Source organism: Zeugodacus cucurbitae, chromosome 4, assembly GCF_028554725.1.
Source record: "Zeugodacus cucurbitae isolate PBARC_wt_2022May chromosome 4, idZeuCucr1.2, whole genome shotgun sequence".
NCBI classification, from domain to species: Eukaryota; Metazoa; Arthropoda; class Insecta; order Diptera; family Tephritidae; genus Zeugodacus; species Zeugodacus cucurbitae.
The window spans coordinates 6,198,072-6,221,830 of record NC_071669.1 but is presented as its reverse complement, the minus strand read 5'-3'; the positions used below and the strand labels follow the sequence as shown (position 1 = coordinate 6,221,830).

The window sequence follows — 23,759 nt, the reverse complement described above, 5'->3', positions numbered from 1 at the left end:
GCGTTGCAACCGTTTAGCCGGTTATAGCCGAATCGACGATAGTGCGCCACCTGTCATACGAATTACCTTCCCTAAATGGGAAGTCTCTCTATCTCGTGAATTATGGTGATTCGGTATTTGGTATATGTATGGGCATATTTATGATAGCCACCTTAAGGATATGACGACGATACGCGATTCAAAATAAGTTATAAATGTTTGTTCATGTCGTTCAGCTAGCACCGTCTCATGCATCCATATTGTCTGCAATTTTTTGCATTTAAACGTTTCACACATCTGTTTAAATGTATTATAATAAATGTTGCATAATGAATACGTACATTTAAGCAAAGCTGTGCAAACAAGAAGCAATTTCACTCCGCATTTAGTTCAACGACCGGATACAATAATAGGTTATCGACTTTTGTGAAAGAAAATGTAGAATCAATTGCAAAAACAATAAAGACAATATGTACTTACATATGCAGGTGGGTATAAGCTATTATATTTTGAAATGTTTCTTCCACGCGAATTTATTGGGTTTTTTAAATGTATATTTGCAAACAACATCCGCTTCCGCGTTGCTATATCCTCATTGTAGAATTTTTAAACAACAATTAACAATTTCAGCGCTTGCTTACAACAATATTGTGTAAAACATTTTCCAACACTATAAAACTGGCCAACCAAAAGAAGAGACGTGTACAAATCCACAATACGCAGGGTGGTAATCAACATTATTTAAGTAAGTGAGATTTACAATTCGATTGGTTTTATTTGAAGGAAACGACCTATTCATAACAATTTATGTAAAAAAATAAAACCAGTTTGTATTTAAAATTGAAATTTACTTTTATAAATACAGCAATATGCTCAGTATATAAAGCGCAACTACTACTTAATTTTAGTGTTATTGGCAACTCTACAGTTACGCATATCGGGAACACTGCAAGTCGAAGTCTCCATTTTTTCTTCCCATCGGCATAATCGTCATCAACATTTGCTTTTAGTGAAAATTTTGTCGTTCATTTCATTTTACATTTAACTGTCGAGAGAAGTTGTTTAGTTTCTTAGGGAGTTGGTTTTATTCGACGGGAACGTGAAATATCTTCAGTCAGCCAATTAGAGCAGAGATATCATAAACAGATAATAAAACATGAAGTTCGTAATTTGTTCGCTGCTACTGGTAGCAGTTATTGCATCGGGCGCCTACGCCGCTGAAGAAGTTAAAGTAGAAGATGGTGTACTTGTGCTGACTAACGATAATTTCGATGAAGTCATTAAAGACAATGAATTTGTGTTGGTGGAATTCTGTAAGTATTAATTCAATTTCATATTTCATTATGTTTCACAATTTCAATTTATTAAAGGTTAGTTTTAAGCAACTTGATTATAAATGTAGATGAGTTGTAATCAGGTTATAAATTAAGATAGAAACATATTTAACGCTGTACCGCCATGTCGCTAACTGCATGTATATATATCAGGAAGTGCAACAAGATTTATGGGAAGGAATGGGAATGTGTGCGTGTCTACTTTTTCCCATTGGCCATTTTATGACGGGAACAGTTTAATACTTCATGGATCCCTTTTCTATTTTGCTTTATTCTTTAATGCTTTATGCATCCAAATTTGTATTCTTTATCTTCCTTCCATATCTCTACAGTTCTGTGTGTTTGCAGTGTTGACGAAGCATATATAAATCTTCGTCGCGTCTTCTCTTTCACGCTTTCTACCGGCTTACCGCAGATTTTGTATCCGTTGGCATGTTGCTTGCTCTCCGACAGCAATGCCATATGTGGTGGGGGAAAAGTATAATGCTAAACGCAATGAAAAATTCTAGTGACGTGTCAATTCAATAACCGCCTTGTTGTTATTTCTTATTTTTCCATTACTGGAAGATAAGCGGTATTGAAACAAATTTAGATAAATTGTCAGAAATTTTAATTTCCATTTGAAATAATTCTATGATTCCCATCCTATTATGATTAACTATTTTTTTATTATTTAAAAAGTAATATTTCATCAGTTCCGAGCTATGGGATTGTTAAAAGATATTAGCTCATACTAAATAGTCACTTAATACCTAAAATTGTGCGCAACTATAACCCCGTATCTATAGACTTGGCTTTTTACATACATAGTATGTATTTATATATATAATCCAACCAGAGTGCAACTGTTGGTCTGTCTTCAAAGTACATCTTGGATTACTAACAACCAATAGGAGCTTGACACTTCGGTTATATTTGATAAAGTAATTATATTATTTACTCTAAAAGACATGATGCGTATGAAATGCAACACATTCTTCCACGAATAATCTCAGTTCACGTAAACAGGTTGTCCGTAGCCAAGAAAGGCAAACACCCTGAAGCTGACGTGTATTGTTGTTAATGGCATAGTATGTTGAACCATATGTTCATTTCATTTGTAAATTATTAAAATTTCCAGAAAATTTATTAATTTTTTTTATTATAGAAATAATCTTATTTCAGCTTTTGCTTATCTGGTAGCGTTTTTAATATTGTATGTTTTCCTATATGTCATTATCACAATATCATCTCAATTTTTAATACATACGTGTGTATGTATGTATATAATTCATAAGACGACAAATTGATTCTCGCTGCGCTGCCTTGCTATAAGCATTTATTAAAGGCCAACGTGGCAAGTGACTATCACATTTAATGAAAGTTGTTAAAAGGAGAAAAGAAGAAAGAGCATTTTATAAGAATGCAGAATTTTTATGTTAAGCAAAGATTTTACTTCTGTTGTTATCGGTAATCGTATACAAAGGTGAAATTTTTGACACCTGATCTCAAACCTGCACGACGATAGTAACAAACAAAGCAAATATGCACTGTGAGAAAATGTTTGCAAAATGCAGATATGAATTATATATAGACAATGTACAATTCGAGCCTCTATCCCCAGAATTTAACTTAAAGGCTGTTCATAAATGTGAAGTATTGAAGTTACATGTTTCAACATATTTTCTGTTAAAATAACAGTAATATTTTCGTCTTCCTATCAAATCGTGAAAATAGGTTAACTAATTCTCTTTTATATATCGGCGCCTGACTCTTTTTTAATATCAAGCGCAAAAGCCGGCTTTTTGCATTACTTTTCTTTTTTTGTTTGAACTTTAAAATCGCTAATAAAGCTTGAATGATTTCACCATCTTTTTGCTTACTTCAACATTTTACCGCTAAACTGAAAGCTTTTAAAATTGTTTTTGTTTTTCAATTATTTATGCACACTTGTTTTTCTTTGACCGGTATATGTCTAAGCAACTGTTTGTTGTTGACTTTTTTGTAGCATTAACAAAAGCTCAGCACACGCATAATACCTTCAAGTTCATTGACCTATAAAAGCGGTTACACGTTAAAGCCAAGTTACAGTTGCAGCTCAAAAAAAAAAAAAAAATATTGCTATTCAGTTTGCAAATAGGTGAAAATTACTTTTTCAAACATAGTAACTACCTTTTTAGCAATTAATATTTTTGTAATTTCCTATAAATACTGAGAATACGTACCTATTCATCTGTAATAATTTTGTTGACGTTATTTCCCATTTGCATAGATTGTGCTTTCTTCTAGGTGCTTTGAATTAATTAAATGATTGACGACTTAATTTATTCTAACTTTATTATACGTTGTTTTAAGTGCAAACACTTGTAGGGAAAATATGTGCTAAATTTAGTAATAAGGTTATGTATTTCAAAAATTATAATGATTGCTTATCCTTCAAATTTCTAATTGCCGTATAATTTATGCTAAATGGAATATGCAAATGATTCGGAAAATGTTAATTTCCCGTAAATAATTATGCACTAATCTAACTATAATTAAAAAGACGTCATACATTTTGAATAGCATTAAAAACATGAAATGTTAATGAATACAAAATTAATTGTTATTATATGTAATAATAATTATAAACTTTTTTCGATTAGACGCTCCATGGTGCGGACACTGCAAAGCACTCGCACCAGAGTACGCTAAAGCCGCACAGGCTTTGGCCGAAAAGGAATCCCCCATTAAATTGGGTAAGGTCGATGCTACTGTCGAAAGCAGTTTAGCCGAGAAATTCCAAGTGCGTGGTTACCCTACACTGAAGTTCTTCCGCAGCGGTGTCCCCGTCGAATACAGCGGTGGTCGTCAATCAGCTGATATCATTTCATGGGTCAACAAGAAGACTGGTCCACCAGCCAAGGAGTTGAAGTCTGTCGAAGAAGCTGAGAAATTCTTGAAGGATAATGAGGTAAGTTGGTTGATAGCGCATATATACATATTTATTTTTTTATTATAAATATTACAAATACAAATACTATGTGTACATTTTTGTCGTTCTTCTATTTAGATCGCAGTTGTTGGCTTCTTCAAGAACCAAGAATCCGATGAAGCTAAGGCTTTCGTTTCAGTTGCCAATGCTCTTGACACTTTCGTTTTTGGTCTTGTCGGTGACGATGAAGTTATTTCCCATTATGAAGCTAAGGACGGTGCTGTTGTACTCTTCAAGCCATTCGATGAAAAGAAAGCCGTATTTGAAGGCGAACACAATGTTGAAAACATTAAGAAATTCGTACAAGTGCAATCTTTGCCCTTGATTGTAGAATTCAACCATGAATCAGCCTCAAAGATTTTCGGTGGTACAATCAAATCTCATCTGCTTTTCTTCGTCTCAAAGGAAGCTGGCCATATTGAGAAGCATGTTGATCCATTGAAGGATATTGCCAAGGACTATCGTGAAGACATTTTGTTCGTCACTATTTCTTCCGATGAAGAAGAGCATCAACGTATCTTTGAATTCTTCGGTATGACCAAGGAGGAGGTACCAACCATCCGTTTGATCCGCTTGGAAGAAGATATGGCTAAATACAAGCCCGAAAGCAATGATCTGTCTGCCAGCACCATCAAAGATTTCTTGCAAAAGTTCATTGACGGCAAATTGAAGCAACATTTACTGTCACAGGATGTGCCTGAGGATTGGGACAAGAACCCCGTTAAAGTGCTGGTCGCTAGCAACTTCGATGATGTCGCTTTGGATAAGAGCAAAGATGTGCTTGTTGAATTCTATGCCCCATGGTGTGGTCACTGCAAACAATTGGCTCCCATCTACGATCAATTGGGTGAGAAATTCAAGGACAATGAAAGCATTGTTGTTGCTAAGATCGATGCTACTGCCAACGAGTTGGAGCACACCAAAATCTCATCATTCCCCACCATCAAACTTTATCGTAAGGGTGATAACAAAGTCATCGACTACAATTTGGACAGAACTTTGGATGAATTCGTGAAATTCCTGGAAGCTGGCGGTGATGTTTCACAGGTAAATGTCGTTTCTAAAGTTTAATTGCTATTTTCATTAGCAAGTGGTAATTAAGTTCAAGCACTAATATTTAAAAATTTTTGTAACGTTGCAGAGCGGTGAATCCGAAGAAGAGGTGGTGGAGAAACCCGATGAACACCAAAAGGATGAATTGTAAATATTTAACTAACACCAACTTAAAAATAAACTGAACAGCAGCAATCCAGCAGCAACAAGAAAACATTTACATTACCACCTTTAATACGAATCATGTTATAGATATTTTACAAAAACAAAAAATGCAACGGAACATTCTTACTTTTGTGCAAGTGCATTTTCTTCTTATCTGCTGTACCATTGTAGTTTTTCACAGGTTTACAAAATTGCGTTAAATATGTTCCTTCCAATAAAAGGCAACCAGAGAAACGAAAAGAGGAAGGACAACATCAGCAGATCTTTATTTTTTTAATAATTACAATAAATATTTTTTTGTATTACGTTTTAAGTAACTTAAAAAAAAGAAAACAAAATGAAAAAACGAAATTATTACATTTTCCATTATTTTTGTAATTGTGGTTATTTTTTAAATGAAGTTAGTATTTTTGACTCAAAAGTGGAGTGTTTCCGCAAATATTGAAGTATGTCGTATGGTATAATAACTCAAAAAATGTGAGATTTATTTGTTGGAACATGTGGGCGTTAAAGAAATGTCATTTCACACAAGTATGTTTTTCAAAACCAACTGGCGCTTCCGGGCTTGCCTTCCACTTGGACGTGCCAATATTGAAGCATACATTTAATGTAATTTAGGAACAGGCTCTATTATAGTTTTAAAAGGACTTCTCATATTTAAGTGTATCAAAGAAACTTTAAAATTAAATAAAACGATAATAGAATAGAAAACCTCTTTAACTGCTAAATGTGGTGCTAAAGTAACATTTTATTTCGAAGATTTTTTTCCGGCAAGTGTGGGCGTTTGACAGACGGAAAAAATAGTTATGTGAAGTGTAGTAGTAACCAAAGTAGATAAAGTGGTTTAGCTTATAGTCATACCATAAACAACTTTCGATCAATACAACAACAATGTTTCAATCAATATATTTATTGATATATTTTTGATTGCTACAATTGGTAACTATTTTTGAAAACTAAAAATAAGTAAATCGAAAATTAAAATCTATTTTTGTGCTTCCAAGAGTTTTTCCAGCATTCTGAAGAAGCAATAACGGCTATCGAACTCCATATCGTACCAAAAATTCACTGCTATGCATTTGTGACTCTGTTGTACATGGTGAAACCAGAAGTTGGGTAAAAACAAAATATCACCGGCATTCACACGTACCCGCAAAGGTTTGCAATTGGCAAATTTCGGAAATTTGTTGAAATCTGGATATAAGGGATCAACACTTATCCACTCTGTGCGTAGTGGTTCGCTTTCATTACTGTCTTCTTGTATATTAAGTACAGGTTCGATATAAAACTGACCCGATTCATTCCGTTGATACTTTCCGACGGGATAAAGTTGTCGCGGAATATTTATCACTTGATGCGGTGGTAAAAGAATGAAGTCTTTGTACCCGGATATGACGCAATATAAATTGTCAAATGGATCTTTATGCATCGATGTAACAGCACTCTTGTCACCCATCCAAAAATTCACTAATGGTGGACCATTCAAACATTGTTGCGCAAAGTCTAAATCTTTAACATTGATATCATCTGCCAATTCCGGAAAATCAGTTGTAAAATTTGAATTTTGTTTTTGAATATAATGTATGGGTCCAGTAGGGTCGTCTAGTTTTTGCAAGAAATCGCGCATGCACATTTTTTCTTCTAGCGGCAGTACAAAATACTCAATTCCTCCTTGTACCGCCAAACCGTCTGCGTAACCATTAGGTGTTGTCGTTACGTCTAATAATTTACTACCAAGCACTTGCTCAAGATATGCCGAGTTCCACTTTTGTACCGCCGGCCAATGTTTCACGGCATTCCTTATCACCACTGGTTGGTTTTTAGCGTAGAAATTTCGTGCAAACTCAAGCGGTTCTGGTATTTGATCTAGTTCTACTATATCGGTGCCGATACATAGCTCCTTGGCTTCGTTTAGGAGTTCATTTAATGCTGCTGTAATATTTTCCATGTTTAGTTGTAGAGGATGCACGTGCCACTGTGCAATCTACTATACATTCGGCGGAAGTCAGGACAGATAACCATGGAGTCTGGAACATATTCACGAATTTAAAAAAATATTTCATTTACGCAAGAATAAATGCTGTGTTCGAACCCCTTGTTATTTAGAAATATTAGTGATATTTATGTTTTTTGTGATCAAAACAAAAAAATGTAATGCCTTTACTTATTCATATTTGAGAACAATCTTAGAATGAGTTACCATATTTTCAAAAACTTTTATTTAGTCCTATTCAATAATTCCATTAAATCTGGTAACATTGGAAATGTCACCGCGTACATATTCACCACCTTTAATCTGCTGTATCAGCTGTTTGTCTACGTCATATAAAGCAGAAAATTTTAGTTTAATTTATAAGTACATACAAAATTTTTAACAATTTCCATTAACTTTAATTAAAATTCAAAGAAACACAAAAAATACAAAATAAAATTTAGAATAATAGACGTCAGCAACAATTATCAAAATATTCCTTAATAATTAACGCGTGTTTTACATGAAAACGAGTACAAACTCCTCATAATTTTGTGTACTTAACTAAATATAAATATGAGTATTAATCCTGATGCTAACTGTCCTACAATACTGGATTATGATAATGACGATGAAGTTATCAACTGGGAGGAGGAAGCAGCTGCAATTATAAAAGACGTTAACCCACATGTTGCGTTAATAGAGATATCCCGTCAATTACCTAGTAATGAAAGTAAAGTGTACCTGAATGTGCGCACCATTGAGGGACAGGACTACTGCGTACAAGTATCGAGCATTGGTTTTCGTGTGGTTGGTAATGCATTTAATTCCATTGACGATGGAAAGGAAGAAATCAACGAAGAGGAGGACGTAGTTTATGAGACACCATATGCGCTATTAGACAAAATCAGTCCAAGCTATGTCGAATCATTTGGTAATCAGCTTTGCAAACAACTTTTGTCCGTACAACAAATGCGTACACAATTCAATGAAGAAGATGAGGAGGGTGTGGAAGACGAAGATACTGCTGACAACACAAAGACGTCATAGGAGCTGTCGTAAATTGTTTTTTGCACCTAATGCATTGAACAAAAGCCAAAAGTGATCATTTAACAAAAAACCGAAAGCTAAAAAAAAATACAAATTAGTTCTTAAGCTTTTTTTAATTTAGCATTGCATTTATAAATTCCATGAAGGTATGTTTGACTATAGTAATAACGTACGCATTGCTTGTTTAGTAATCGTAAGCGCTTCTTTCAATAAAATATGTTGATAAAATGATGTTCCATATACACATACATAATTAATATACATATATATTTAAACTTTTAAACGCTTCAAGAATAAAGATTGTGACTGTAATTCAAGATCAGTTAATTTTCGCACAACTGGCACCAATTGTTGCACATGATCCTTATAACCAGTACCGGTGTTTATATTCTTTTGACCATACACAACTTTGCCATCGAAATCATTTACGGGTACTGCTAAAGATTTATCAACTTGTTGAATCGTTACATTGAGATGATCCTCAATATCGGCTAATAACTATTGAAAAAAATAGAAATTTAATCACGATTTCTTATTAGTTTACTGCCACGTTTACTTACATTCATTTCATTATACCAAATACAGCAACCGCGCACATCAGTCAGATTTGTATTTTGACAATTTCGGCCCCTTGATGCACACCATTCTCCGTGGTACCAGACCTACAAATAATAAACTTGAGTTAGATACAATTCTAAAATATTACTTTTATATATTACCTTTTCTGGCACCGAAGATACTAAACTAATGGCCAAACCCATACGTTCGGCACGTCCAACACGACCAATACGATGCACATAATTTGACTTTTCGTCGGGCAAAGTCACATTAATCACTGTAACATTATTTAGAATAAAACTCAGAACTATAGATTGTATATATGTAACCAATATACGTACTGAAAGGCAAGCCCGTTATGTCCAAGCCTCTCGCTGCCACATCGGTGCAAATCAGAAATTTCACTTGTTCACACTTAAACATTTCCAAATTTTGTTTGCGTTCTTGTGGTCTTCGATCGCCATGCAGACAAACACATGAATAACGTTGACCTCCACGTGATTTAAAGTAGTTTTCCAAATTGTCACAGTCTAATTTTGTGCGGCAAAATATAATGGCTCTATCCATCTTATGTTGCTCAATGGCAGCTATACAATATTCGCCCTTAAGCAGTTTAATTGCCTCCGAGAATGTTTCTGGTGTTTGATTCTGAGGACTGACATTATCGCGACTGTGTACACCATCGGTACGTATGTGTTGTCTAAGATTGTGCCAGGTTGTATCCTTTTGTGGATCAACCATGCAAACAACATGATGTACTGTCTCCGGCACTGCATCTTCACCCTTAAGATCTACCCAAGTGGGGAAGTGCATTAAGCGATCGGCCATTTTTTTCACTTCGAATGCATGTAACGTAGCTGAGCAGACAACCATTTGTAAGCGACGACCATCGGATGTTATTTTCGGAATTTGCTTATGTAAACGATCAATCAAATCGGTATAACCCTGTTTGAGTAGAGCATCAGCTTCGTCCAATACAAAAAATCTGGCATAAATTTCAAGAATTTATGATTAATTAATTTAGAATATAAATTAGCTCAAAAGGTACACACCTGCAATGCGTTAACTGTACAAAACCACTGCTTATCATCTCCTCGAGACGACCAGGTGTACCCACCACAATATGGACACCTTGCTGTAGCGCACTTTTCTGCTGCTCCAATTTAACTCCACCTATTAGCAGAAGCGAACGCACATTTGGATTGCTTAAATGCACTCTAAACTTCTCAATTTGATTGTACGTCTGTTCGGCTAATTCACGACTGGGCTCAATAATGATTGCCTGTGGTGCGTTTGGCGCTGGTTTGCTAGCTGCAGCATTGGTTGCAGGGCTGGCAAGCGGATTTGGTTGGAAGTGGCCTGCACCAGCATTAGATACAGCAATAAATCCTGCTTTAGGTGGATACTTAAATTCGGTCTTTCCAAAATTGAATTGCATTTCAGCATTTTTTAAAACAACAGCTGGGTAAAATGTTTCATTGCGTTGATTTTCTGGTATACGAAATGCTAATCCTAAAGGTTTGCCATTTTTGGCAAAAGATACTTCCATTTGTTGTAGGTCAAGGTAACAACCAATTACATCATTTTTGCCAAAGGCTTCGCCGTAATCATCGAATTGACGATTGTTGGACTTTTTTCCCGTACCACCAAATCCATAGCCATTACGACAAGTACCAAGATCCAAATTCGCCTGTTGCGTAGACCAACCCACACGACATAGGCCTTCGTCTGTGACGATCGCTTCAAAATAAAATTGTCCTTTGCCACGTACACCAGTCGTTGCGCGACATCCGTGCCATTCTTTGAACTCGCGCGATTGACAACGCAAACCATCTGGTGTTACTGCGAGTGCTGAACCACGATCAAAGAACGACATCGTCCATGGTGCAATACTCCCACCCGCTCCCGCAGACTTGCTAACTTTTCCTTCTTCAAGGTCCCGCAATGTTTCCCAGACAATTTGCAAAATGGGTAAGCAAAATGCGCCAGTTTTGCCGGAACCAGTTTCGGCAGCCATCAGCACATCACCACCTCCAAGAATGAGTGGTATTGCTTCAGCTTGTACATCTGTTGGTAGAGTCCACTCCATGTCTTCTATCGCCTTGGCGATTTCTGGTAAAACACCAAATTCTGTGCAATTAAAATTAATTTAAAATGTTTGAAGCAATGTTTTCAATATGCTTACCTTCAAATGCAGTCATATTTGTAAAATATATTCAATATATTCTGTTTTTTACAATAACCGGCTTAGTAGATCACAAAATATACAATCTGGTGCAAATAGAGAATTATCGATAGGGTGTGTTCAATGATTGACGATATGTAAACCTAAAGTCGCGTTCAACTTTAGTGGGATAATATTTTTTAAGAGTTTTAAGTCATCTCGGAGCTTGGAAGATGGATGGATTTTATTAGTTGGACAAATACTACAAATAAATCGTTATTTATTGCAATTTTTTATTCACAATAATTAATAATTTTATTTACGCGCAATTTGAGTGATTTCTACAGCGATACACTCTGAAATAATCACGGTAGATGTCCCTAATACTTTGCTGAATAGCTGAAAACACGATTGTCAAAAAATAATCGACCATAGTGTGGCAGAGAAGTGATTCCTATTTCGGCCAGAAGTAAATCAGTCACCAAATTTTTAGTGAATATTATTAAGAAAAATGTTCCAAAACAGTGCCGCACGTCTTTTGGTTCCAGCCATCCGCAATGGTTTGCAACGTCGTTGCCAATCTGTCGTTGCTGGACCACCAGTTAACAAGGTGTCTTCAGCCGTAAGTACATTCCTGCTATATAAGCAGGTTACGTAAACTTCCTACTTTAACGAAAAAATATATGATATATATGTATGTATTATCTTATTTATGTATTACAGGAAAAAATAATTTTGGGCGGAGGAATGTGCGTATCGATGCTTGTTGTACCAGCCTGGGTGTTGCTTCATTTGAAGGACTATAAAGGCGGCAAGTAAATTCATCTGCCGAGTTGGAAGAATTGCTTTCAGTACATAATAATGTTTATAGTTTTTGTGAAGTTGTAAAGTAAAAACAGTTAAATATACTACCGACCGTACAATTTAAATAACCCCTTTATTTAAATGAAATATGAGCAAGAATTTATTCCAATCAGAGGGAGAACATTGAAGTAAATATTGTTGTTGTTGTTGTAGGAAGTGAGAGCTCTACCGCGATGTCCGTATAACAGAATTTTGCAACATTGTTTTGCGTTAATAATATGCTTGCGTTAGGAAACATATAAACCCAGATCGGTAACTTTTAGTCAAACCCACATAAAAACTTCCATTATATTATCCTAGAGTTAAACCCACATTTTTATAGATGTAAATACGTGTGGTTTTAGCCATTTTATTTTAATGCAAGTTTATTATAAAATAATTCATATTACGATTCAATATAGTTTAATTACTGAAGCGGGATTAGTTTAAACCGCCGCAAATATGATTTACTGAGGTTGATCATCATCACTTTTCTTGTCCTTTTCTTTTTCTTTGCTGAGTGAACCTACAGCATCGCGTACAGCTTCGGATTGTGGGTCTACGCCAGGTAAATTCTCCAATACACTCTAAAAAGATTGTTTGTATTAAGATAAACCACATAAAATTATTATTGTGTGTTATGCGCACCTGTAGAAATGCTGGATCACCAATTACTTCTGAGTAATCCTCATCAACGTCCATTGGTTGATTTTCCTCGGTTTTAGGGCGTTTAGCCTGTTGAGTTACGGACTCATCAGCTAAAGAAATTAATGTAGATTAATGTAATTTTTTAAATTTAAATTTGTATATATTGCCGCTTAATACGAACCAGCATCCTGCATTGACATTTGCATAGCGAAAGCTATCTGCTCTTCTTCTGTCATATTGGCAAAATCAGGCAAATTATCTTCTGGCTGTTAAAAAAAAAGAAGATATTGTCAATAATAATAATTAACAAATAATAATGTTAAAATTACCGTTTCTGTGGATAATGCCAAAGCACGTTGCAACATTGCTTCTTCTGAATTTGGCTCTTCAAGAGTAGCACTAACATTTGTGCTAGTTTTTTCGGTTCCTGTGTTGGCACTGCCAGCATTCACTTCCGTATTACCTGCGGTATTTGATTCGGAAAGAGCACGACGTTGTTCTTCCTCTTGACGTTGACGCTGTTCTTCCATAGATACACGCAAAGCAAGCGCTAATTCCGGGTCTTCATTGGGATCAACACCGAATTCAAAACCGGCACCGCTCAAACCTGCACCTCCCATACCATCTTCTCCTTGTATTATTGGCGATGATAACAAAGCATCGGATAATCCAGAACCGCGAGGTACACTCACTAGATGGGAGCCAGTACCATCTTTGCCATTCAGTGCGTTGACGAAAGCGGTCAAGATCTCATTGTTGTTACCATGGTCTCCAAAACTGACAATATCGACGTTTACTTTTTCTTTTTTTAAACGTTTAGCTTGCTTTACTAATTCGCCTTCCTCATTATTTATTGGTGAACCAACAAAAACAACAATGCGCATCTTGTGATTTTTGCCCTGACGATGCTTGAGTACCAACTGTGAAGTAAAATTATTTATTTTAACAATTCATATACGGAAGTACCAGCAAAATACTTACATGTGCAATACGTATTCCAGTGAGCAAATTTATTTCTCCTTTTGGTTGTATTAAATGCATTTTGGAAAAAATACGTCCTACATCGCTGGTAAGTGTAGCGAGAACCTCAACAGTGCTACAAATTGAAAGAGTTATGTTAATGATTTAGAATTGTTTATTAATGTTAAACATTTACACTTACTTGGATATAGTCATCAGTCCAACATTATTCTCCGGATTTGAGCGTACTTTAGTGAGGCAAACCAAGTTAATGCCGTCCTTTTGAACGTTCAAGCGTGTAGGAAAGTAATCACCATTTCGCTGGTAATCACTATTGTCGAAACTTTAAGATAAAAAAGAAAAACAATGTTTTATTTGTATAAAAACGCTTTGTAATACATAGACACATAAAGCCGAAGACGAAAATTTGCATTGCGAGGGTTAAAGGTAAAATTTTAACAAATAAATTCAATACCCATGTAAGTAGGCATTCTCGTTTTGTGTGAAAATGTAAAAAATATATCGAATTTATTAATAAATTCTTTAAAATCACTCACCATATCATAGTACTTTCCAAAACCATTTTTAATAATTTTGCTTGTCACTATACCACTGAACTGTAATTGAAACTCATCCAGCTGACATTTATTATGGCGTATGTTCAATTAATGCATTTTCAGTGGAAAAGGCGAGCAACACTTAAAAAATATACATGACTGCTAGCATAACAAATCACACAAAAAATTAAACAAAACTCATCACATCACTTTTTTAATGCACACTTTGATGATCATATGTGTAATTTAATTTGCCTAAACAATTATCCACTCAAATAAATAAAATAAATTCAAATATCTGCCCTTCAAAATTGCAACCATGCAAACTTTATTAAGCAACTTGCTGAATTGAACAGCTGTCTGTCTGAAGTCCCATGGCTGGTCATGTGACGTTTGTATCGCTGAAAAGTCATTTGCTAACTTCGTTTATCTTTTAGATATTTTCCACTACGTAGTGCACCATTTTTTGGAATTGTATTTCGGCACGTCATTTGGCGTAAATTACTTTCAAATTAACAGTATTACGTTTTAAAATTGTGGAAAATGGTTTCCCCATGGGTTGCACCTATCATCATCACCTGTATTTGGGGCTTCATTGGAATAATCTGTCCATTCTTAGCTCGTGGACCTAACAAAGGGTGAGTCTTGATTTTATAATAATTGCAATGATACCATAATTCAAAACATACAAATTCTTATTTCTTCTTAGTGTCACTCAATGCTGCTTAATGTTGGTAGCTTCCACCTGTTGGCTATTGTAAGTAGCTATATTGGAAAACAAATTCTTATAAGATTCTAAATGTATTATTTTGATTTTAGCTGGCTGTGCTGTTATATGACACAGATGAATCCACTTATTGGCCCTAAACTAACCAGGAACGAGATCTTGATTGTTGCTCGAGAATGGGGAAACCCTATCAAAGATACAATTGATATTACATATTATTAGTGTATGCGTCATTCGTCATCATTCTTGTGGTCCGCAATTTTTGCATAGGACCTTCCGTTAATATGTTATTTAATTGTTTTGTTTGTTTACAAATATCTTTAATGTGCCTATCGTATTATGAGTGTGCTACTATTCAAGCACGAAGGACATATCTGGGTTCCCGTTTTGGCTGCCGAGCAAATTATCTTAAATAAACATGTTAAGATTGCGATATGCAATATTCTGTCAGTAACAATAATTGTAATACAAAGTGTCCTTATACAAATATATACAATCACTTTTGCCGAAATATAAATTTAAAAATTAAGTAGTTTTGTTATATTTTAATACTAGCGGATCCAATACACATTGTCCTGCAAGCTATTGGGATTTTAAACAAAGTACGAAATGAAACACACAATAAAATAATTGCATTGAAGATTTGGTACACCGACAGTAAAGACATCCAATTATAAAATATTTCCAAACCAAAAACAATTTTATATACTTTTAGGCGGTTTCTATATAGTATTTATGGCGCCTATAAGTCTATTTTTGGCGAATATAAAAAAAAAAAAAACAAAAAATAAATAAAATTCACTATTTAAATTGGAACGAATGGTGACTAAAAACCTTTCTCGAATCCACTGGGAAGACACGCAAAAAACTTCAATCAAATCGGTCCAGCCGTTAAGGAGTTCAGTGGCATATACACGTACAGAATTTTATCTATAAAGATTTGATGTCCATTTCCCTACAAGATACATCTGCTAACATCTAAACTGATCAACTTGCCCACAATCCCGTAATGAATCACAAATAATTAGTCATATACATTTATTTTTTCTACAACTTTATTCGGTTATACATATTCAGAATCCCTTACAGAATCAGATAACACACGTTTTGAGTCAGCAACTTGCCATTGGGTGTGTCAGACCACGACAATAATTTACTGAAACAAATTCGTGCGTTAAAAAATCCCAGTATACTCCCAACATTTCCAAAATGTTTTGTAAAATCCAAATATGCGTACACCAAAGAAAAGCGTAATATCAACGTTAGTGTTGAACTGTTTAGTCGAAGAGACCGAAACCCATATCGTCGTCTTCTTCCGACTCCGACTCCTCCTTTTTGGCTTCTTCCTTCTTCTCGGCAACAGCGGCTCCAGCAGCTGGCGCAGAGGCAGCAGCAGCAGCAACAAACTTGCTGGGGTCCTTGATGAACTCCTTGATGGTAGCGGCTTCCTTGAAGTCCACTTCTGTGGCAGCAGCAATGGCCAAGAGATTCTTGAAACCATTGGCAACACTGTGTGGTGCCGAAGCAATTGTTGGGTATCCAATTTGTAGAGATACGGCGGCCAAGTTGGCAACGCCAGCTTGGAATTTGGCACGCAAATCTTCGGGTTTGATGTCCAAGATCTCAGGTGAGAAAATGGAGCCCGAGTCGTATACTTGGGTGATAGCCAAACCGTATGAGAAGGGCGAAATGTTCAACATGTTAAGCAAAGTAGCTTCTGAAGCACCAACTTTATCTCCAGGCTTCAAAATGGGCACATCGTTGATGATTTCAATTGTACCCTTTGAAATCTTGGTTGGAATAGACAGAGCCTGGAAGAAAGAAGTTTTCTCGGGACCCAAACCAGTGTTCTGTGCTGGGATGATGACATGCAAAGGAGCAATAGCACCGGCACGAGCAGGAGCGCGCACTTTCGATTCCAGCAATTTGTCACGAACTTCAGCCAAATCGCCCTTGGTGAATACGAAACCAACATTGCCCTTGATGTGTGGTAACAATTTCTCCAATTGAGCGTTGTTCTCCAAATGACCACGGATGGCTTTGCGCATCATAGTATTCTTACCCATGAGCACAACACCCAATCCACGCAAGCTTGTACGGATGTTTTGCATTTGCTTTGAGCCGACATTGTCAGCGCCGACGATGAAGCACTTAGGATATTCGTCGAAGAGTTCCTGCAAATTGAAATATAAATTTTAGTTGTTGAAGCCATAACACAAAAGTTTTATATTTTTAATACAATGAATCAGACGTAATTTTGTCAAACCTAACGTGTATCAGGATGTCTGGGTTCAGCTTTTTCAAGCAAGACATCCGGACGATACACATTCAGACGTAGAATATTATCATCACCGAATTAATTTAATAACTTTATTATTCACTCCTAGAATACTTACGACAACTTTAAGGAAGTATTGAGCTTTCCAGGCGGCCTTGTTCTCCCTAACCATCTTGAAGCAAGTGTGTTATTAGGGACTCGTGAAAAGAATTTAAGAACTGCAAAGTATAACAAATACATTTAGTTCGATAATTTAGAATTCCAAATGAATATTTGTAAATTAAGTTCTTTGTCATAAAATAAGATGCTTTTGAATTTTATGGATTTAAAGACCTACCAAAGCACAAAACGTATGCAAACGACGGTGACTTGGACCAAAATGGCCGAGCGCAACGAAAAATTGCAGTAGTTGGCATCGCATTGCGCAATCCAAACAGAGTTGTATTAGAAATGACAAGGGCGACATCTGCAGTCGAAGGGTGATTGATATACAAATATACCGCTATTTATTTATATAAATTAAAGAAAGTCAAACGGTGAAAGTCATTGCGGTGTTTTATTTCTTGCACAATTTAAACAATTAAATTAAGTTGTTTTTTTAATTACATTGTCAGCCCAACAAATAATAACTGTCAATTATTAGTAGGTCTGGCAGCCTTGCGCATATGTCTGTGGTAGTCGTCAGTGGAAACAAAAAGATTTGCTCAGCGTTTGTAGAAAAGACGCAAATTGTGTGAATTTTTTAAAAACTTTTCGATAAGATTGGATATTGGTTCAAAGAGGTGATTTACAGAGAACAATAGTATAATTTGTTACAAATCTGTGCACTTAACATATCAGCAATACATTTGAAATAGTTGTAATTATCGCTTGTGCATTGTGCATCGGACGTGTACCTATGTGTAGAATGTGTGTTTTATGCTGATGACTTTCTGGATATGACCATGAAGTTCCATATTTAAGACTATTAAAGTGTTTGTACTTTGAATTCATCTGCTATAAAATTGTCCCTGTGAAATGGGACTTTTCAACTTTTTTTTCGTTCGTTTGTGCGGGCTATGAGTGTGCGAAAATTGACTTTTAAGTAAAGCATAATAAAAAAGTGACTTCGCTTTGCATTAAACTTATGAAATCCAATTGATTGTTTGCGATTTAATTCGCATTTATTATTTGTTTTGTTTATGGTTAGGATAAGATTTTCACGGCCAAATGTGTATGCTCTGTGCTATTTGCATTGCCATATAATATATTTATTAGCGCTTTGGCAGGACTGAAAGAATGACAGCTGTTGTAATTTACGGAGGGAAACGTTTTTGCAAATTGTGTTACATTTACTAACGTAATTTTTTTTTTATTTTATAGCTTTTTAGTGTTGTGATATTTCGCAAGTTTCGTGTTCTTTTTCAACCTGTTTAAGAAGATTTCCGTTGTATTATTATTCTTATTTGCTTCCAATTTGATAAAAAATAAAATGTTAAAATAGCAAAATATTTAAAGTCATCAATAAAGGAATGCTGACCCGTTAGACTAATAATATTTATTATGCCTGTTTTGTTTTGCAGGTAGACAGAGAGTAACTTGAAAGCAAAGGCAAAACCTTTTCGTGCCTGTCTATTTCATAGACGTCAAAGGACAAAGAAAGAGATAAAGGACGTTTGGCGGGACGTTCAGCATCAGTTATAAAAAACACAAAGGAAAATATTTCTAAGAGAACCAGAAAACTTATAGAGAGTTCATTTCCCTCTAACGTGTGCGGAAACAACTATTTAATTCAGCAACATCCATTCAACTCTTAAGTGAAACCACGTCGAGGCACAAGTGAAGGCGTGTGCTCGTGCTTCTACCACCAAAGTAGTTCATTCAACCGTGCGGATTTATTTGAAAATTAGTGTGTGAAATAAATATGAGTTCATTAGCTGCCTTTGTGTCTGATTTCTCTAATATGTTGTCCAATATCGTGGACGAAAATGCATCTCTGTCAAGAGCACCAGCAATTATGACATCGAATCCACCTATTTGTCGTTATTTTCAACGTGGTATATGTCATTATGGAAATTTATGTCGATTTTCTCATGCACTTACTGGCGGCGAAGGCAATAACAATTGTAACAGTAATGAAACTGAACCATTAAATCCTACCACCTCTACAAAAAACAACAATAAAATCACTACAGAATCTCTAAATGCCCGACCCAGCACTAGTCGACAAAATTGGATAAATGCACCAGTTTTTGTACCGAAAAATCATAGGTCAACTTACGCTCCTGAAGAACCTACACCTGACAATTCCACTAATGAAGGCGCAACGGCCATGTGTCCAATGAACAATGATATTCAAAAATCTTGGGCAGATGTGGTTGGTGGTGGTAATGTCGCGCAACGTACGAACATTGTTGAAGGCGCTGATGCCGAAGCCATGCTTGAAATGGAGTGCCCATTTGAGGGACCCTGTCCGTATGGTGCGTATTGTGCTTACGGCATACACATGGAACTTTGTAAAATGTGCGATCAGTTTTGTCTACATCCAAGCGATCAAAACCAACGCCGCAAACATAATCAAGATTGCTTACAGCAACATGAACAAGCCATGGAGTTGTCATTTGCTATTGCACGCTCCAAGGATAAAACTTGTGGCATTTGCTTCGACACAATAATGGAAAAAGCGGGCAGAGAGAAACGTTTTGGAATTTTGCCTAATTGTAATCACATTTTCTGCTTGGAATGTATACGGAAGTGGCGACAGGCAAAACAGTTTGAACATAAAATTACACGGTAATTTGAAATTTATACGGTAATATTATACAAATACACAAACAAAAAAATATTGTTGCAGCTCGTGTCCAGAGTGTCGTGTATCTTCTGATTTTGTTTGCCCCAGTGCCTTTTGGGTGGAAACTAAAGAAGAAAAGGATAAGCTGCTCAATGACTATCGATTAGCGCTTGGTGTGAAAGACTGCAAATACTTTAAAAAGGTAATATTCTCGTACTCTTATTAATTAAACTTTATTTATTAATTTCTTAAAAAACTATCTTGCAGGGGAGTGGCAAGTGTCCATTTGGCAACAAATGTTTCTATAAACATGCTCTACCCAATGGTGATTTAGTCGATGTGGGTTGCCCAAAACGTGCACGCAAACTACATCGTGGCTCAAATGATTTCATCGATTTGCTTGATGTATGTATATGAAAATATTTTGAATTATATGCATTTAATACCTGTGCAATAAATTAATTTTAGATTTATTTATGGGAGTTTGTCGAACAACGCGATTACCATTGGCTTGACTTTCTGTCTGGCACCAGCGATGATAGTGATGACAGCGATTTTTCGGAGGAGTAAACCCATGCAGCTATTCAATAACACAAAGTTATAAAAGCTATGGTGTATTTTATCCAATGTGCTACCAATATTATTTTGCGAAAAGAAAAAAGAGAACCTATATACAAGTTAGAAATTGAAAAAAAAAAACGGAATAAAACTATAATATTCTATAAGCCGATGCGGAACCGTCGTTAAGTATGCCAATATTGGATACTCAAAATGATATGATTAAAATGCAAATATGAAAAAGACGGAATTAAACAGTACAGATCCAACAACAAAAAAAAAAATAAAACGTAAAGTAAAAAAAAAAAAATACAAAAATGGAATAATCAGGCAAAATTACTCGTATCTAGCTTGTACAAGTATATAAAAACAATACGCGATTACATATATAGGAACACAATGCAACGAAATTTTTTCGAGTAGTAAAAACAAAAACAAAATAAAGTGCATAATATATAAAATAAACAAAAAAAGTTTTCGAGAAAAAAAAACTTGTGAAAAACTGCTGGGCGAAAAACTAAAAAAGAAATACAGTAAAAAATATGCAATTGCGAAATAATTAAATTTAGATATATGTGCGAATATGTATAAATTACTTTGGTCCTTTATCATATGGTGAAAATAACAAATTAAATGTGTTAAATATTTAATATATATATATATATCAAAATTAACTACGCAATACAAGCAAACACATAACATACTGGTAGCAGCAAGCAACTCTTTTTACGAAAAAGCCATATCAAAAAGTGGCGTAAAAATTTCAAATGAACAAACACAAATCCACATACATATATACATTTGAATTTGATTGTGATTTATACTCGTAATTGCCACACTGTACACCATATGGTGTCAGTTTCAATTAAAATAAAAAAATATTAATAATACACTTATTATAGCGCCATGAGCGCGTTTGGGCGTGCGCCTGCCTTAAATGTCCCCCACCATCGCGCGCCAACGAACGTGCACCGGATGATATATGACTAGTGTTACTTTAATTTTCAAATATTATTAGTGATACATACATCTATTTTTTATATAATAGTTGTAAAGTTGGAAAAAGCCTAGCTTGTTAGCGGCTGTTTAAAACAAAAAAAAAAAATATATGCGAGTAGTAGTATTTAAAATTTCCAACTAAAAGTCTTTATGCATTAATTTGAAACTACTTATATCACGCCGTTAAATATGTAGCTTGTCCTATGAACGATCCACACGCCACGATCGCCTTTATGACTTTTGTTCTTTCGTATTTATGTTGAAGTATTTGAAAAACTAGAATTCAGTATATGCTTAAGTTGTTATTTGCTTAAATATTACGGTGCAGTGTAAAAGTGTAGGACTTTATTCAATTCGTATTTTTGAATTTAAATTTTCATACATGCCAAAAAAAAAAGAACGTTCAAATTTCTATTTTTTATTTTTTAATTATCAATATTTTTCGTTGATTTATATAAAGATTAAAAGTTAAATTGTTCTTAATCTATTTACCATATTTTCTCATTTCACCTGTTGTCTGTTAAATGTATTAAACTATTATATATATATATGAAAACAATTTGATTGCAAGGAATAAAATCAAACCCGTTATCCTAGCGTTTGTTACATAGAAGCGTTAGTATTAACATTATTTTTATAAAACAAAAAAAGAAAAAGAAAAAAAAAACAAAGCAACAAAACTAAAAGTCCTCATATGATAGTTATAGCGTTAACAAATTAATTACTATGAGTTAAAAATGCGCATAAAAATATATATATTAAAGTGACATCTATAGTATCTGTGTATGTACGTATGTAAGCGCGAGCTTGCTTTAACATTTTACTAAAAAAAATAAAGGAGCAAAAAAAAAATTTGAAAAATAAAAATAATAATTTTGTATTTAATGTAACTAATTCTTCAATTATAAATATATGCATACCTACTACCAACTATACACAAACACATACATATACATATATATATTATATACTAAAAAGCAAACATGAATTATTAATTACACAACTGCAAAAAAACATATACATAAATATATTTAAAAATTTATTATTATATATTAAATTGAAAATACCTCCAAAACAAAATTTAAGCAAGCATACCGTTAATGAGGAGCTGCAACAAAATCTAAGTAATCATTAAAAGAAAAGAACTGTAATTACGATAAACTCTACTCCTCGTACACAAAGTACTCATAGATAACTAGAATTACCGAACATAAACTATCAAAATAAAACAAAACAAATACAACAAAGTCTAAAATAAAAGTCTAAATTCAAGCAGAAGAACACTTAATAAAAATGTAACTTTGTAGGTAATTAGAAACCAACTGCAACTGCATAAAAATATCTTGAATTTATTTGAAATATGAAAAAGCATGAGGTAAGTGTAGGAACCGCTACTGGCTGGGACTTCGCCACTGCAAACTGTTTCTCGGGGGCTAGAACCGGAATAGATTTAAACAACTAATTGCGCCCCCAAGCAAAAATTGAAAGAAAGAAAAATGAACAAAATTAGTGGCACTTTACACTGACCAAAGTTGTGAACAAGTAACCATCTCTAATCTAGTGGCTGCAAAAGTTTGGATCGGTAAGTTTTTAGCAACTTTGTTGCGAGAGAGTATTATAGTTTTGTTCACATAACGGTTGTTTGTAAGTCATAAAACTAAACGTGTGAGATATATTGCTATAAATGCCAACGGGATCAGGATGACGAGACGAGTTGAAATCCGGTTGCCTCTATGTCCGCCCGCCCCCCGTTTGTTCGTGCAACGGATAACTTGAGTAAAAGTTAAGATATCTTGTTAGAAATTTGGTACACATCTTCCTCTGGACCGTGGCAGGGTTGAACAATTGCCACGCCTACAAAATGGCGAAAACCGAAAACCAATGAAGTGCCATAACTATGTCATAAATAAAGTTATGAAAGTTAAATTTGGTACTAAGGATCGCATTAGTGAGGGGCCTATTCGGATGTAATTTGTTTGGGAAAGTGGGCGTTTCCCAGCCCCATTCTAAGTTGTTTGTACATATCTCGTAAACTAGATGTTGAAAATTACTAAAATTGCTTTAACTCTCTAACGGAAAACATCAGAAACACTAAAATTTACGGAAGAAATGACATTTTAAAAATTAATGGAAAATTGGCATGGCGTCGCCCACTTATGGGTCAAAAAACATACCTCAGAAACTGCTCGAC

General features: G+C 34.9%; 9 protein-coding genes and 1 long non-coding RNA gene across 16 annotated transcripts; 5 read left to right on the top strand and 5 right to left on the bottom strand.

Moving 5' to 3' along the window:
* Positions 1-65: 65 nt before the first annotated feature.
* On the bottom strand, positions 66-745 carry LOC128921522 (uncharacterized). The gene is made up of 3 exons (XR_008470960.1): positions 460-745; positions 321-400; positions 66-243 (listed from the first exon to the last, which is right to left on the bottom strand). It is a non-coding gene; the product is annotated as an uncharacterized LOC128921522 (long non-coding RNA).
* Positions 707-5,835, top strand: LOC105221466 (protein disulfide-isomerase). The gene is made up of 5 exons (XM_029039240.2): positions 707-724; positions 888-1,292; positions 3,938-4,245; positions 4,345-5,313; positions 5,408-5,835. The coding sequence occupies exons 2-5, from the start codon at positions 1,136-1,138 to the stop codon at positions 5,468-5,470; spliced, it is 1,497 nt and encodes a 498-aa protein (XP_028895073.1). The 5' UTR covers positions 707-724; positions 888-1,135; the 3' UTR covers positions 5,471-5,835.
* A 557-nt stretch (positions 5,836-6,392) lies between these two features.
* LOC105221449 (bifunctional peptidase and (3S)-lysyl hydroxylase Jmjd7) lies at positions 6,393-7,904 on the bottom strand. 3 transcript variants are annotated; one of them, XM_011198473.3, is made up of 2 exons: positions 7,774-7,904; positions 6,393-7,511 (listed from the first exon to the last, which is right to left on the bottom strand). In XM_011198473.3, exon 2 carries the CDS (start codon positions 7,430-7,432, stop codon positions 6,470-6,472), a length of 963 nt encoding a protein of 320 aa, XP_011196775.1. In that variant the 5' UTR covers positions 7,433-7,511; positions 7,774-7,904; the 3' UTR covers positions 6,393-6,469. The 3 variants fall into 3 exon arrangements, with proteins under 3 accessions (XP_011196775.1, XP_054085356.1, XP_011196767.1); XM_054229381.1 differs by lacking the exon at positions 7,774-7,904 and adding an exon at positions 7,685-7,701; XM_011198465.3 differs by lacking the exon at positions 7,774-7,904 and adding an exon at positions 7,577-7,680.
* On the top strand, positions 7,793-8,818 carry LOC105221447 (GSK3-beta interaction protein). Its single transcript, XM_011198451.3, has one exon. It carries the CDS (start codon positions 8,033-8,035, stop codon positions 8,504-8,506), a length of 474 nt encoding a protein of 157 aa, XP_011196753.1. The 5' UTR covers positions 7,793-8,032; the 3' UTR covers positions 8,507-8,818.
* LOC105221439 (ATP-dependent RNA helicase Ddx1) lies at positions 8,687-11,497 on the bottom strand. The gene is made up of 6 exons (XM_011198438.3): positions 11,250-11,497; positions 10,117-11,194; positions 9,406-10,049; positions 9,226-9,341; positions 9,067-9,168; positions 8,687-9,004 (listed from the first exon to the last, which is right to left on the bottom strand). The coding sequence occupies exons 1-6, from the start codon at positions 11,263-11,265 to the stop codon at positions 8,777-8,779; spliced, it is 2,184 nt and encodes a 727-aa protein (XP_011196740.1). The 5' UTR covers positions 11,266-11,497; the 3' UTR covers positions 8,687-8,776.
* A 140-nt stretch (positions 11,498-11,637) lies between these two features.
* LOC105221398 (uncharacterized) lies at positions 11,638-12,160 on the top strand. Its single transcript, XM_011198364.3, has 2 exons — positions 11,638-11,850; positions 11,952-12,160. The coding sequence occupies exons 1-2, from the start codon at positions 11,740-11,742 to the stop codon at positions 12,045-12,047; spliced, it is 207 nt and encodes a 68-aa protein (XP_011196666.1). The 5' UTR covers positions 11,638-11,739; the 3' UTR covers positions 12,048-12,160.
* Positions 12,161-12,405: 245 nt separating this feature from the next.
* Positions 12,406-14,394, bottom strand: Pros54 (26S proteasome non-ATPase regulatory subunit 4). Its single transcript, XM_011198378.3, has 7 exons — positions 14,237-14,394; positions 13,882-14,022; positions 13,701-13,815; positions 13,049-13,639; positions 12,901-12,985; positions 12,720-12,829; positions 12,406-12,658 (listed from the first exon to the last, which is right to left on the bottom strand). The coding sequence occupies exons 1-7, from the start codon at positions 14,260-14,262 to the stop codon at positions 12,539-12,541; spliced, it is 1,188 nt and encodes a 395-aa protein (XP_011196680.1). The 5' UTR covers positions 14,263-14,394; the 3' UTR covers positions 12,406-12,538.
* A 213-nt stretch (positions 14,395-14,607) lies between these two features.
* LOC105221413 (V-type proton ATPase subunit e 2) lies at positions 14,608-15,492 on the top strand. Its single transcript, XM_011198389.3, has 3 exons — positions 14,608-14,874; positions 14,946-14,993; positions 15,056-15,492. The coding sequence occupies exons 1-3, from the start codon at positions 14,780-14,782 to the stop codon at positions 15,183-15,185; spliced, it is 273 nt and encodes a 90-aa protein (XP_011196691.1). The 5' UTR covers positions 14,608-14,779; the 3' UTR covers positions 15,186-15,492.
* A 508-nt stretch (positions 15,493-16,000) lies between these two features.
* On the bottom strand, positions 16,001-17,697 carry LOC105221421 (60S acidic ribosomal protein P0). The gene is made up of 3 exons (XM_011198402.3): positions 17,579-17,697; positions 17,360-17,459; positions 16,001-17,137 (listed from the first exon to the last, which is right to left on the bottom strand). Exons 2-3 carry the CDS (start codon positions 17,411-17,413, stop codon positions 16,241-16,243), a joined length of 951 nt encoding a protein of 316 aa, XP_011196704.1. The 5' UTR covers positions 17,414-17,459; positions 17,579-17,697; the 3' UTR covers positions 16,001-16,240.
* Positions 17,698-17,812: 115 nt separating this feature from the next.
* On the top strand, positions 17,813-20,858 carry LOC105221428 (probable E3 ubiquitin-protein ligase makorin-1). 5 transcript variants are annotated; one of them, XM_011198414.3, is made up of 5 exons: positions 17,813-18,023; positions 18,804-20,013; positions 20,075-20,213; positions 20,279-20,416; positions 20,480-20,858. In XM_011198414.3, exons 2-5 carry the CDS (start codon positions 19,145-19,147, stop codon positions 20,579-20,581), a joined length of 1,248 nt encoding a protein of 415 aa, XP_011196716.1. In that variant the 5' UTR covers positions 17,813-18,023; positions 18,804-19,144; the 3' UTR covers positions 20,582-20,858. The 5 variants fall into 5 exon arrangements, with proteins under 5 accessions (XP_011196716.1, XP_054085355.1, XP_028900637.1 ...); XM_054229380.1 differs by lacking the exon at positions 17,813-18,023 and adding an exon at positions 18,195-18,215; XM_029044804.2 differs by lacking the exon at positions 17,813-18,023 and adding an exon at positions 18,508-18,580.
* The last annotated feature ends 2,901 nt before the right edge of the window (positions 20,859-23,759 follow it).